This window comes from Anneissia japonica, unplaced genomic scaffold (genome assembly GCF_011630105.1).
Source record: "Anneissia japonica isolate Jap-2015-1 unplaced genomic scaffold, ASM1163010v1 scaffold287743_len2803612_cov181, whole genome shotgun sequence".
Classification (NCBI taxonomy): Eukaryota; Metazoa; Echinodermata; class Crinoidea; order Comatulida; family Comatulidae; genus Anneissia; species Anneissia japonica.
Genome location: NW_022733259.1, coordinates 200,757 through 214,812, shown reverse-complemented (window position 1 = coordinate 214,812; position 14,056 = coordinate 200,757). Strand labels below are relative to the sequence as shown.

Genomic DNA, 14,056 nt, shown 5'->3' with positions numbered 1-14,056 from the left:
AGACACCGTCAATCATTGAAAGCTGCACATTAATCAATAAAAATAAACACCCGACCCGATTATTCGTCGACCAATGAGACAGACCAAACCCATAAATATGTCGGACAATAAAATAAATAAATATCAGTATTAGCCTATTATAATAACAGTAATGATGATGATGATTCTGAAGATACTGCTAATGATGATGACGATGATGCTGAGAAGATGATGATGGTGATCATGATGATGATGATATTGATTGGTGGTGATGATGATCATGATGATAACAATAATAAAATTATAATGTAATATTGATATTTATCATTATACTGTAATAATAATAATAGTAATAATAATAATAATAATAATAATAATAATAATAATAATAATAAATTAGTAATTATTATTGAAATTACTAACATACTGAAACATAATCTATTCCATTTGAAATTATAATGCGATTGATTTTCTTATTTTTAGGTTGGATATTTAGCTGTAGATGATTTTTATGAATGTGATCTACCATTAGTAAAAGATCTTCATTTTAGCGTGCAAAATCCTATACTACCATACACGCGAGCCGCCAATTCAAAAAAAGGAAAACCGTGGCAGGGTTCAGCAGATAGAGTTAGGTAAGGGTTCAACTAATTTACTAAAAAATAATTTACTAAGTAGTTAAGCAGATAAATTTAACAGTTTCCAATTAACCAATCTAATCTGACCAAAGGAACCCAAACTGTAGTGTTCTTTAAGTGTTAAATCAATCAGTCAATCAATCAATCAGTCTGACCAAAAACCGACCAACCAACCAATCAATCAAAACAACTCAATCTTGTTCTGCAATTCAATCAATCAATCAATCGATCAATCAATCCAAAAAACGTTAACCGACCAACCAACCAAATAAATCAATCAATCAAGCACAGTATTAGTAGTGTTCAGCGTTTCAATCAATTAATCAGGTAATAAATCAACCGATAAATCAATTAAACATTCAATCAATAAACAATCAATCAATGTAGGAGATTGTGTTATCCATAATATTTAATGGATGTCCTTGCTGTTTTGTCTGTTCTTTGTCTTTTTAATCTATTGGAAGATTATCAAATAAATCAAACAATCAGTCAAGGCTCGGCATAAAAATCATACCACCCATTCAAATTACAGTACTAACGTACCAATCCACAAGCAACATGCACCTAACCAGACTATGATGTAGGGAATTTGCTTATTGATTTTTTCCTCTGTTTCTTGACAGAATTGCACGGAAAGATATGATATTTACAAATATGCCAGCTAAATTGTTCTCCGAAGATGACGAAGTTTTTCATTGTGAAGTTAGTCAACAGTCATCAACTCCTCTTTCTTCTTCTGGTGGTAAACTCAAAAACGTTGATAGAGAAGGAAAAGAAAAAGAAAAAGAAAGAGATAAAGAAGGAAAAGAAAGAGATAAAGAAGGAAAAGAAAAAGAAAGAGATAAAGAAAAACAGAAAGAAAAACCAAAAGAAAAACAAAAACTGGAGAGCAACAATTCGAATGAAAACAAAGTTAGTTTGCAATTAAAACACTCTAGCAAGTTATGTACACCGTCGTCTAAAAATAGGAGCAAACCACATAGTGTTAGAAGATTACATGGGTCTACACGATCAAATCCCAGCGAACGTCATAGATGCTTAGATTCTCGTGACCAAGAACGATTCCGTCGATATAATTCTGCAGACATACTGCAGGGATTTCCAACACCACCAATCGATAGTGAAGATGATGATGTCTACCCCAAGCCGACCGCCTGGGAAACGGACAAAGGGAACGTATGATGTTAGAGATGTACGTACAACGCGCGCGCGTTCTTCGTAGTTGACGAGCAGCGGTGTAGCGCCAAAGCTCAACTTGTCATTCCAAACGATGATACCAAACCATTCTTTGGTTATTGCTATCACGTGATGTAGTGAAGTGATTTTAGTTTTCCAAATTTCATTTCAATTTATTTAACAGCGGTTCAGTTTTCTTAGACCTCCACTAGCTGTAGCTCAGTCCACTTATTTACCACAAAAAACTCCAGACGATAATGATACGCCAAGCTGACGTGTTTGAAGTTAAAATGGTGACCGAATTAACTGTAATGCCATCAGATAGTAAATATTACAAAATGACAGTGAACAGAGATAAAAACCTGAAAATAGCAGCAATAAGTGTACCCGTAGTAATAAGAAGGAAATTGTCTTTAAATCCCAACTGAGTGTGTGAGTGCAAAAAACCCCTTTAAGACTCAACGATCATGTGATAGCAATGTGACGTCATATTGAATTTAATGAGCTATTGACCAGGCAACTGAATATTATGTTTAACCCATAGGTTTCTTCCCTTCACATTATTATCTAATCTAAATCTAGTTGAATCTGACGAGCAAGCCGATTAGACTCTAAAATACTGATAGCCGACAGTTTAATTTAGGCCTAGCTGACGAATTCAGTAAATATGCAATATTTAAAAACAATTGTAATTACACGTCTCCCTCCAATTAAAGACCACTTTTGGGATCGGGATTTCCATGGTCTTTAGCAGCTGTGGTCTCTAATTAAAATAATAAAGATATTTGTTATTTTTGGGACCACAGAAAAATTCCCTTTATAATAGAGGGAGGACTACGGGGAAAACTGAAAAGCATAACATTTGACCTAGGTCTGTTAGTACAACTGCCGGCGGCGAACGACATCGCGATGGGCAATGATCGTCGGGAGCAGTGTGTTCAATGCTTTACTAGGCAGTTCATGCATTAAGTAAAGATAAAAATAGCACTCAAAAATATGAGATTATTCGTAAAACATGAATCAAGTCATGATTGTTTCAATAATGCTTACACCTGTCTCTTATACACATCTGCCCCCTCTCCTAGTTACGCCACTGGCTCCTTTTCGTAATTCAATCAAAATGTTTTTCTCGTGTCACATGCAAAGTATTGCATAATACGCAAGTAATTAATAAATTATCTCAAATAAACACCTTTAAATAAAACAACGAAATATTTTTGAAAAAAATATGTATTGTATTAAGCCTGCTTTCCAAAAAAATCGTTACAGGCTATCGCCGAATTCTTTGGCGACGCTGATTGGTCAGTTGAATCAGAGAGCGTTCCCGATTGCGTCGGGGACAGCATACGCAGTTCAAACCTGTAGCGACTGTGTAGCGATTTAATGGAAACCAGGTTTACATGAAATTCAACAAGTTAAAGATGAATGTTTAGTATCAATCAATGCTCACCAAGACCGGAACTACAGTATTGTTATTTACTACGGTATTTTACAATAAAAATGATACTGTATTAATATAAATATTTCATTTCTCTTAATATAATTATATTAATATTACGCTAATATTAAATTATCTATAAAGTTATGAATGAAGCAGTTTATTGCTCATACTGTTGTCGTGTACTGATGTGAGATTAGATTTTAGATTTCATTTTTTTTTATCAATCTTCAAAATACTGTACCAAGTTATTTGAATATTAAATATATTATTGATGCAAACCTCATCTTTGTTCTATTGGCTCTTTAACAACAGATCATTCAGTTAAATCAGGGAACAGTGAAATTTCACTGTCCCCTGGTTAAATCCAGCGGCATAACAAAGAGGTCTGGGGCCTCTATCTAGCTAAGACTTTAGCGCCCTATTATCCTGGGTGCTGGGTCCGAGTAAGAGCTCAGTGTGGCCCTTTTTTTAAAGACAGTTACAGCTCACATAACCGTTATACTGTACCAATGATTGAATTAGATTTGAATGGAAAATGAGCTATCTGTCGTGGAAATGTCTAGAGCACTACACTATCAATAGGGAGAACTCCAAACCTTACGAAAACGAATACAACATTATCCTCATTTATGCGTAAAACATTCTTGACATTATGCTGTAAGAGCTGTATATGATCCTTGATTCATGCAAAAGGCTGGAATCGCCTACGCCTCGCCTACGTTGTAAAAGATATGCTAGTGGAGAAGGGTTGTCTAAAAAATTGATGACGTAGCCGTATCCGTTATCGTTTTCGTAAGGAAGAAATGTATGTTACGATTTACCTAAAGATCTAAAATGTGCGTTACTGACTATACAAGAATAATCAAATACTGTATTACAAATAAATAAAACATGTTACAAATTGATACACTTTTATTCAGTACTCTCCACTAAAAAAAAAAACCGAATTCAGCCAACATTTATGTAATTTTCACTCAAACAAGACAACATTAAAACCAAAAGAAATTTACAGAACTCAACTTTAGTGTATAAAAGAAACCAAGACAACACTCATATAAAAACAGAACCCATCAACTGGACTGAAGTGTTGGCTAAAACTGTACACAATAATGTAGCCTGCTGGAGTGTAAAAATGATAGGCCTATTGAGAAAATGTAAAGCCGGGTGTACAACTGCCGGCGGCGAACGACATCGCGATGGGCAATGATCGTCGGGAGCAGTGTGTTCAATGCTTTACTAGGCAGTTCATGCATTAAGTAAAGATAAAAATAGCACTCAAAAATATGAGATTATTCGTAAAACATGAATCAAGTCATGATTGTTTCAATAATGCTTACACTAGGAATATTTTTCAATACAGTAACAGCGAATTCTGGACACTTAGACGGGACAATGGAATTCAACATTGATCCAACTCAGAAGAAACTATTTAAAAAAGTTTCATATAAAGTGGTCATAAAAAAATTGCTGTAAATCAAATAAAGAATTAGGTTTAAGACTGGTTTCCTTAAACTCGCTCAACTGTAGCTTAGTGTTTTCAGTGAAATTCGTTGTACTGCTTGGCAGTACCCCCACCCCCATTCGACTAACCAATCAGCATCACCGAAAGCTGTCGGTGATAGCGTGTAGTGATTGTATGAAAACCAAGCTTAACTGTGGCTATTAAACTGTAGTACGAAATTAACTGTATACTGTAGTAAGCTGCAAGATAGCATCCCACCAAAATCGCAATAGAGAAAAGTAAACCAAGGCTTAAATCAAGACTTTAAAAATCGACAAACACTATACCATTCTGTCCACGGCAAATGACACAATAAAGTGTACAGAGCGTGTATCACATTAGAGCGCATCATGTTGTGGAAACAGTGGTTCTGGGCAGCCACTAATTACGCCCACTTACGATCTCATCGGGAAAATGGGACCTCCATTTGGCAAGTACTGGCGCAACCTTTGGGCTAGGTCTTTAAAGTGGCCACATCATATGCTGTTCATACCCATTGGTGTTTCGGCTTATTGCCGTATTTAATGAAAACATGGGCCGAGTGTGGTGTATACTACAGGGCATGGAATTCGATGCTGATCCGTAATGGAAAGGATCATGTTAGAATAAGAATGGCACAACGTAATGGAGAGGATCATGTTTAAGAACAAACAGCACAACAAAGGACTACACCAGAATGGAGTGGATAGTGACAAGTCAGAACAAATGGTACCATACTAGAGGGTGGAGAGAAACAAGTTGGACAAAATGTGAAATGTTGTGTCAGAACAAACTGAAATGGCTATTAGTGGAGGCAATCATGTCAGAAAACAATACAAAAGGAGAAAAAATGGCATAAGATGAAATTAAACACAGTACAGTTAAAACAGCAAAGCAAGATTTAAATCTTGTAAGTTGACTCATTTGTAGTAAAATCAATTGATTATTCTAAAATTAAATTCAGCATCTTAAAAGCACACTAAATAATGAAAAAATGTAACTAAATTTAAGGTGCTATTATCAATTTCATTATGAACTAAAGAATCTGCAGCAATTTTATCTAAGATTAACAATAATAAAGACACAGCGATTCAATAAACAGCAAAATATTACAATAATAACAATAATAAATTAGGAAGCATAGAAGATGGTCACACTGCAAAAACCTCTACAACAGAAAATGTATGTAGTTCTGTACTGTAGGTATTCATAAAATAAATCTACAGTAATATTAAAACTATTGATAATTTAATAATAAAATGTATATTAGTCCAAATAACTTATTTTTAAAAAATTGCATAAAATATTGAAAAAAAAAAACCAATATAAAATAAATATCAATCACTTTCCAAAAGTATTCAAAAAATATTTAACCAAATTCTGAAAATATCATTCATTATCAGATAATCGCATTATGTATAAATAAAGATACATTCAGCGTTTCTTGTATTTTATTGTAAGGCAAACGTTCTTGAGGAAGCTAAAATATTGCAGTTCAATTATTCCTGAATACAACATACAGTACAATATTTTCACAATACATTACTCCCAGACATACTGTAGTACAGCACAATCCAGATACAGAGCAAATAATTCACAAGTACTGTACTGTATGTCTATTTTTCAGATTTGGTAAAGTACAGTTTTTTAGATAAAATACAGTAAAATATTCCAGATAAAATAGAAACTTACATAAACGTTTCAATAACGGTACAGTATAGTATTTCCAGATACTGTACAATATTAGATCCAGATACTTTACAATATTTCCAGATAGTGTAGTTAAAAGTATTATCAGATACTCAATGAAGTACTAATATTTCTAAATGCAGTACAGTACAACTTTCACATTATTTGACGATACAGTACAGTACAGTACAGTATTTCCAGATAAGACAGTAAAGTATTTTCAGATACTAAGTATTAAAGTAAGTAAAATATTTCTAAATGCACAGTATTTGAAGTAAAATATTTAAAATGCTGATTACTATTATGTATTAACATTACCGTAAAACCCTGAGAAGAAGCACATCTTGAATTAAAGCCCCCTCTTTAGTTTGCAAATCTACCCTTGAAAAGAAGCTCATCTCAATAAGAAGCCCATGGGCTTATTTTCGAGATAGTACAGTACATATACTGTACATCAATTTCAAAGGAACAATATAAATTAAAAACATGGTTTATACAGTAGGTACAGTAGCTTAATGCCGGTTAATACCCTCTCATGACACAGTACAGACTCACAGTGGCCCTATTTATTGTTTTATAGTAGTAATTCCCAAAAATGACAGCATTCATTTTAAAAAGAAGCTCCCCTGTTTACTTTGCAAAAGTAGCCTCGAAAAGAAGCCCATTTCGAAAAAAAAGCCATCTTGAAAATCCAAAGTTCACAAAAAAAAAAAAAAGCCCGGGGCTTTCACGGTTTTACGGTATGATTTGGTAAATAACTTTAGTGAAGATAATTTTAAAAAATAATACAAATAATTTACATTCATCATAACTGAAAACCCTTTGACAAGTTTGTTGCTTTTTCTAGAAATCCCTTGACATCAACCGGTGCTTTAAACCAAATCCAGTCATCATCTTCAAGACTGTCTTGGGCATCGACCCCATCGGTTTCTGAACTCTCCCCATGTTCTACCTTGATCCAAAACTGCTCCCCTCTCCTAGGACTCGTAAAATTGATCGGAACAAACCACTGAATGCCCGAGTTCCTATGCGCATAGATAAGAAGAAACATCTTTGTAGGTGGTGGAATTTTTTCAGATGGTTTCTTGCTTGATAACAAAGCGTCAGAGGTTACAAGTTCCTTCATCAATGTACGCACGCAGGTCTTAGTTCGGAGGATATTCTTAGTTGAACTGGAGTTTGTTGAGTCACTATTGGTACTACTAGGTAAATGCCTTTCGGTTATTGTCATATGATAAACTTCTCTGGGACTTACAATCGTCGCACCAAAGATGATGGCAAAACGTGTAACGCAAGCCATGGAAAATAAAGTGTCAATGTTCGTAAATATCTCTTCCAGACCGGAAATTAGTCTTTTTGCATTTTCTGCATTCGCTGGGTGCCGGCTGAAATCAGAATCCTATAATTAAGGAAAAAAAAAAAGAGAATTACAATTTACAATTTACTTGAAAAAAAATTGATTACATAACTTCTAGTTTGTTATTTTATCATCAAATGTTCCAAATATCCCGAGTCCCTCGAATTACAAGCCTTACTGAAACTAAACAAAAAATTAAGACTTTCAACATTTTGGGGGTTGGGGTGGACTTCTACAGTGCACCTCCAGGCTCCAGTCTCCCAAATTTTGAGTTTCAGCACAGTACTTTAGTTGGAAAACTTGTATTTATTACTAATAATATTCCTGTGTCAGGCACCAAAACAAATGAAAGTTACTGTATGCTGTTTTATTGTTATTGTCACTAAAATGAGAGATTATTCTATAATACATCAGATAAAATGTATTGACATAGGTCATCATCTCATACCGACTATTGTCAGTTGACTCTGCAAAATATTTGGTAAATGATCAAGTAGTTTGAATACCAGGGGTCTACCTAGGGTTAAGCCTACAAACTATACTGTGTACCTTAGCTAGGAGAGGGTATTACATAGGGCCTCAGCTAGGCCTAGCAGAGTAGGCATGTGATGTAGTAGTAGTAGTTAGTTACGAATGGGCTCAGCCCAGATATCATTATTATATTAAGGAGATCTAGGACTAGCTAGTCCTAATAGCAAGAATGCTGTCTGTCGCCTACAGTATCTATAGCTAGCTTCGGCCTGTAGCCTGTAGGCCTATTATAGGCAATAAATAGGCCTACTATGGTAGCTAGGCTTATATTATGGCTGGGACGAATCCCGCTGGGACTGGTTGCCGTCTAGTTAGGCTTAAGCCTAAATAATAAAGGCTTAGCCTAGTTAGTAGTATTCGTCTAGTAGTAGTCTAGCTATCTATCTGAATCGCTAGACTCGGGCTTTTTGGCAGTCAGTGGTTCCCTAGCTAAGATCTAGCCTAGGCTAGGCCCTACGCCCTGTACGGTACTCCCTGGCATGGGTTTTGGGCTGGCCCTACCTACCACACCTAGGCCTAGCCTACCTAGGCGAAGCCTACCCTAGCTAGAGGCCTAGGGCCTCTCTCTAGCTAGGCCCTTTATTTAACCTGGCCCTACCTAGGCCTAGCCTACCTTTGATGATCCGAAGTCAAATTTTATTTGTTCAAATGGCATTTGTATTTGATGACTATGGTACAACAGGTACTTAATCATCTCTTTAAGCAATGTTGCTCTAATGTAAGGTGCAACATGGCCAGGAAACCTCACAAAACATGTTTTTTTTATAGACATCTGATGCTGAATTCGCGCTGCCATTTCAAACATAACCTTTGATCTCTGGAATGGGATCAACCAACAACACGTCATCAACATGGACCATGCCAAAAAAGCGCATAGAGGGCAGCAAATAAGTAAACTCCGCCCACTACTTAATCAAGCGTAAAAATCCCCGCGAAATTTCCCTGGTCTCGTAAAAAAGGTAGCTCGTGTGTTTTGTTCCTTATTAAATATTATATTCTCTTTATTACTATTTTGACACATGCCATCGGATTTACTGATTGTTTATAACTGAATGAGCTTGTAGACAGGCCTAGGCTAGAGGCTAGCCTTAGTTTAGTAAGCCTAGCGGCGCTAATGCATTTTAGTTAGTTTTAGTACTCCACCCTACCCAACCTATAGTTAAACATAAGATAAGATAGCAAGACTGGAGTGGAGGTTAGAGTTTTTGGAGTAAAAAAGTGCATTATTAGCACCATTCAAGCTAGTCCTTAATAGGCCCTGGCCTTCTAGGGCCTAGCCTACTCAACGTACACCACTAAATGAGTGGTGAAAGAGGCTGGTAGGTCTGCAGAACATGTGGCCTTCTATTTAACCCCTCTTGACTTCTTGCTTTGTTTGACTTAATTAAAATGATTTATATAGTCTTCCCCTATAAAGCTTCAACTGTATACCCTAGGTAGGCCGAGACCTAGGTTTAGTACTGTCTTATTAATACTAGTTAGTACAAAAAAGTACTACTAGGCCTAGCTACTCGGTACCTGTGTACTGCCACTGCCTGTTTAAATATTTATTTATTAAATACTGTACTATATTGCATAGCCATATAGGCTATAATACTAATAGGCCTATGCATGGCTGGCTAGGCCTATGCCAATAATCACCATTGTTACCAAACATTTTTAATACTGTACAGTATCTATTTGACTTGTTTTGGCATTTAGTAAAATGAAAGCCTAGCTACAGTAGGCAAAGTGAGCTTATACAAAGTATTTTTTTATAAAGAATACCGGTAGCCACATTTTCAAAATGCCATCTAGAAGAATATATTTCTGTGGAAGTATCCGAGGAGGAAGACAGGACCGTGAGTTGTATGAACGACTCATTAAAGATTTAAAACAGTACGGTGAAGTCCTCACAGAACACATCGCTGACAAAGGTATTTTGGAAAAAGGTGAGTGAATTTAATAAGGAGGCAAATGTATTTATAAATCATGTTAACCAACAAGATGTAAATTATGGTTTTGGCAAACTCAGTCTTTGCTTGTAATTTTTTGTTGCCTTAATTTTTAAAATGTTAAATGTGTATTCTTTTAATCTAAAAATGTAATACATTGAGAAATAAAATTAAAATGTTTATATCATTATTTAACGGTTTTAAGGCGAGACTGCCACGAAAAAATGAGAATTTCAGAAAAAAATAAAAGTTAACTTGAAATCTCCAAAAATAAAATGTATATTTCTTCCTAATTATATAAATTTAAAGCATTCAACCATCCCATTACTACACTATTTACATTTACCAATAAAAATTTATTATGTTTTTTGCAAAACTATTTGCTAAATAACAGCATTTCATTTCTTTTTCATCCCTTCTTAGACAATCTTCATAAAAATAAGTTTGCGAAACAAGGTATAAAGAAATTCTCGCCTAAATAGAAATAAAGACTAAGAGTAATATTTGAAAAATATCTTGTTTATTATTATTATACTTGAGATTTTGTTCTCTAGAACAATTAGATGACAAAGGAATACATGACAGGGATATGGATTGGCTGATATCAAGTGATGGTAAGTTTATCTAGTTATTTCAACCAGTAGCAAGTGGAGGAAATTTTCTTTGCAATTGTAATTATGATCCAATAGAAATTATATTATTTATTGATTACCATTAATTTCCAGTTATTGTTGCCGAGGTGACTCAGCCGTCACTGGGTGTAGGGTATGAAATCGGAAGAGCTGTTTCACTTAACAAGAAAATACTCTGCCTCTTTAGACCCAACAGTGACAAACGTAAATATTTTCAATTCTTATGGAACAATGCTTCCGGAAGCCTTTATATATAATAAAGTACTTTATTACTTGTATACACATAATTACTGTACAGCGAGGTACGCACCTGTAATAATTTTGCAATACAGTAATAAAATATTTTTTATTTTGAGGCCTAGCAAAGTAGAATTTTTCTGAGGTCTCACTATACTATAATACAATTTTTGCTGCAGTCTCACAAACTGTAGTACAGTACAATTTTGAATTAATCTCACAAACTCTTGTGTAATTTTACTGTAGTGTCACAAATAAGTGCTATACAATTTAACCGTAGTCTCACAAGTTGTATAATTTAGCTGTAGCCTCACAAGTAACAGTAGTATACAATTTTTATGGTCTCGCATAGTAATATTATTTCACTGAGGTCTTGCATACATAGTACTTTTACTATACAAAACAGTTAATACTTAAGATCTTGAATTTTAAAATGTTACCAATTTTCTTGTAATACAATTTTGCTAAAGTCTCGCGTGGTACAATTTTTTTACTTCCAGGTCTTTCAGCCATGGTTGCTGGTGCTGTTAATGTCACAAATAATGTTGTCGTTGAAAAATACGAGGAAAGCCAAGTATCTGAAATCTTCAGAAAGTTTTTCTCATAAAAATATTGGGAAATTCAGGAAATAACTTAATCAAGATGATGGCTAAGAAGAAAGAACATTCAGATTGCCTTGAAGTACAACTCTATAAACATGTATTTTGCCTGTAAATATGGCAACTGTGATCAGGACATTTCTGGGTACTCAATGGAGTGGTCTAAGGCTTCTTTTTGGCCCTACTACCCTGGGGATAAGCCCCATCCACCTTGGCGTATTCAACATTTTAATGAAGTATTTTGATAATTTTTAACATGTTAGTGCCCCTTAAAAATTCCCCACTTGGCCATATGTATGGGGAAAATGCTGATAAATATCAGGGGCCCCAACTTCAGGCAGTGAGAGCTTGAAGCTGTTAAGCCACAGATACTGGCTTATATCTAAAAATATATTACGGGTTTCTTTTGCATTATATTTGACATATCATATTGACAACATTCCAGACATATACGTACCAAAGTTACATTGATTATCCAAAGCGTTTAAAAAAAAAACTAATAGCATCATAGAAGCTTGTTAAAAAAATAATGGAAAATAGAAAAAATACATTTTCAGCAAATGGGCATTATAATAAATAAAAAATTAAATGTAAATGGTATGTGTTTTGATATAATAAAAGTTACAACTAAGAAACATATTTTCTTTTATACTTTATTATACATTCTGAGAACACAAGGAGCATCAAACCTTAATATACAGTACTAAAGGCTTGAAATAATAAAATAGACAATTTGTTCTTCAAGTAAAATAAAATTTCAAACACACACCTAGTTATACATTAAATCCTGTTACCTCATCAATTGCAGAGAAAAAATAAACTTGCCCAGGCCCACCTGTAGATCACCAGCAGTGATGGATCCAGAACTATTTTGCCTGTGTGGTGCAAGTGCCAATCGAGCGTCAATAAGGGGCGGAAATTCTAGTTGAGAGGAAAGTTTTACGGTGTTTCCTTACGCATTATGAGGATCTATGGAGATATTCCCCCTAAAAACTTTGAAGATTTAGCCAGGGGTCCCAATTTCGTGCAAGTCCCCCGGAAATTAGAAAAGTCCTCCTGCACTCCAAAATTCGTTTTTATTGCTGTATTATCAGTTGTCTGCTGGAAGTCAGTGCCAATGGGTAACACCATGCAGAGCAAAATATATTTAAATGTGTTAACACGTTGACTGCCAGACCTTTTTTTTAAGGTTCCTTCCTGTCTGCCAAAACAAGTTTACATGAACAAACATACTTTTTTTGCAGTTTTATCTAGTCATATATCATCAAAATGATGTGTCTAATAAATTGGTGGGAAAATATTAGGGGAGGAGTAAACTCTTCGACGGCACTGTGATAGCACTTTTTATAGACTATGCCAAGTGCGAGTTACCTTGTCCGCTTTTTGCATGAGTTGGTATGTGTTTAAAGGGGGCCCCCACTTGTTCGGTTCGAGTACACTACCAACAACGTAACACAACAAACATACATACGTCATTTGTACATATCGTCTAGGTTTATCTCCCCTAAACTACCAGCCGTTGAGTTTGTGGTTCTACAATTTTTAACTAAGAAGTTATAAATGCTTAGTTACCCAGATTTTGACGAGTACAGTATACTAGCCCCTGGCACCCCTAGCAACACCCTGTGGGCAAGTATACTGTATTCTAACTTTGAACCCCTGCCATTTTTATCTATTTTCTAAACAATTACACTGATTTTCTGGCTGCTGGTGGTGGGTAAGAGCCCCTTCACCACTGATCAGAGGTTCTAGTGCCTTTGTCAGGTTTTCCGAAGCTTACAGAACCGACAAGAATATCACATAATTTATACAGTATTTAGATTATTTAAATAAAATGGATAACAACATATTTTCTTGATAAACACATTAAAGAATTATTACACTCACGGAATGGAATACGATTTGGGAAGAATGTTTCCAATACACCCGGCACAATGAACCTACAACCGCCCCTTAAACTACTATATGTTTTGTTCTCAGGCTCTAAATTTGAAATTTATTTTCTGAGACATTACAATAATAAAATCAAGGTGATAAACATTGAAAATCTAGTTTCATTCAAAGTGAAAGACTTGCGATAAAGGTCAATAAACTTTAATCTCATGGCAATACCAAAAATAATAAAAATGAGGTGCGCTATATTGTCGCATTCTCCCGAAAGTCAGTGCCGGTGAGTACACCATACGTCAATATAAAATTTTTTGTGTTAAGAAAACTCATTTAAACAGATCTCACAGAAGTGTCTTCTTCCAATGTGGGACAATTTAACGGGATAGGGTGAGACGGATGATATTCAAGTTTCCTGCTGCTATTCTTAACAATGCGAGTAAATAATAACAGTTTAGTTTTCAATGAGGGGGACC

General features: G+C 35.0%; 3 protein-coding genes across 4 annotated transcripts in view; 2 read left to right on the top strand and 1 right to left on the bottom strand.

Annotated features, from left to right (window-relative positions):
- The window catches only part of LOC117115985 (bestrophin-2-like), a 6,357-nt gene extending 3,690 nt beyond the window's left edge, over positions 1-2,667 (top strand). Inside the window, exons 5-6 of the mRNA XM_033259911.1 lie at positions 463-614; positions 1,241-2,667. Coding sequence (XP_033115802.1) covers positions 463-614; positions 1,241-1,799 — 711 coding nt within the window. The 3' untranslated portion in view covers positions 1,800-2,667. The remainder of the gene's footprint in view (positions 1-462; positions 615-1,240) is intronic.
- Positions 2,668-4,119: 1,452 nt separating this feature from the next.
- LOC117115986 (MAD2L1-binding protein-like) lies at positions 4,120-9,125 on the bottom strand. The gene is made up of 2 exons (XM_033259912.1): positions 8,905-9,125; positions 4,120-7,802 (listed from the first exon to the last, which is right to left on the bottom strand). Exons 1-2 carry the CDS (start codon positions 9,094-9,096, stop codon positions 7,209-7,211), a joined length of 786 nt encoding a protein of 261 aa, XP_033115803.1. The 5' UTR covers positions 9,097-9,125; the 3' UTR covers positions 4,120-7,208.
- On the top strand, positions 9,125-12,487 carry LOC117115987 (putative 2'-deoxynucleoside 5'-phosphate N-hydrolase 1). 2 transcript variants are annotated; one of them, XM_033259913.1, is made up of 5 exons: positions 9,125-9,250; positions 10,054-10,222; positions 10,780-10,839; positions 10,951-11,061; positions 11,595-12,465. In XM_033259913.1, exons 2-5 carry the CDS (start codon positions 10,078-10,080, stop codon positions 11,699-11,701), a joined length of 423 nt encoding a protein of 140 aa, XP_033115804.1. In that variant the 5' UTR covers positions 9,125-9,250; positions 10,054-10,077; the 3' UTR covers positions 11,702-12,465. The 2 variants fall into 2 exon arrangements, with proteins under 2 accessions (XP_033115804.1, XP_033115805.1); XM_033259914.1 differs by lacking the exon at positions 9,125-9,250 and adding an exon at positions 9,255-9,387 and having other exon boundaries at positions 11,595-12,487.
- Positions 12,488-14,056: the final 1,569 nt, after the last annotated feature.

Coding starts and splice junctions, on each gene's coding strand:
- LOC117115986 (XM_033259912.1), bottom strand. CDS start 9,096: ATGTTTGAAATGGCAGCGCGAATTCAGCATCAGATGTCTATAAAAAAA. Junction 7,803..8,904: donor TTGACTTCGGATCATCAAAG/GTAGGCTAGGCC, acceptor CCTTAATTATAG/GATTCTGATTTCAGCCGGCA.
- LOC117115987 (XM_033259914.1), top strand. CDS start 10,078: ATGCCATCTAGAAGAATATATTTCTGTGGAAGTATCCGAGGAGGAAGA. Junction 10,223..10,779: donor CAAAGGTATTTTGGAAAAAG/GTGAGTGAATTT, acceptor TTTGTTCTCTAG/AACAATTAGATGACAAAGGA. Junction 11,062..11,594: donor TAGACCCAACAGTGACAAAC/GTAAATATTTTC, acceptor TTTTACTTCCAG/GTCTTTCAGCCATGGTTGCT.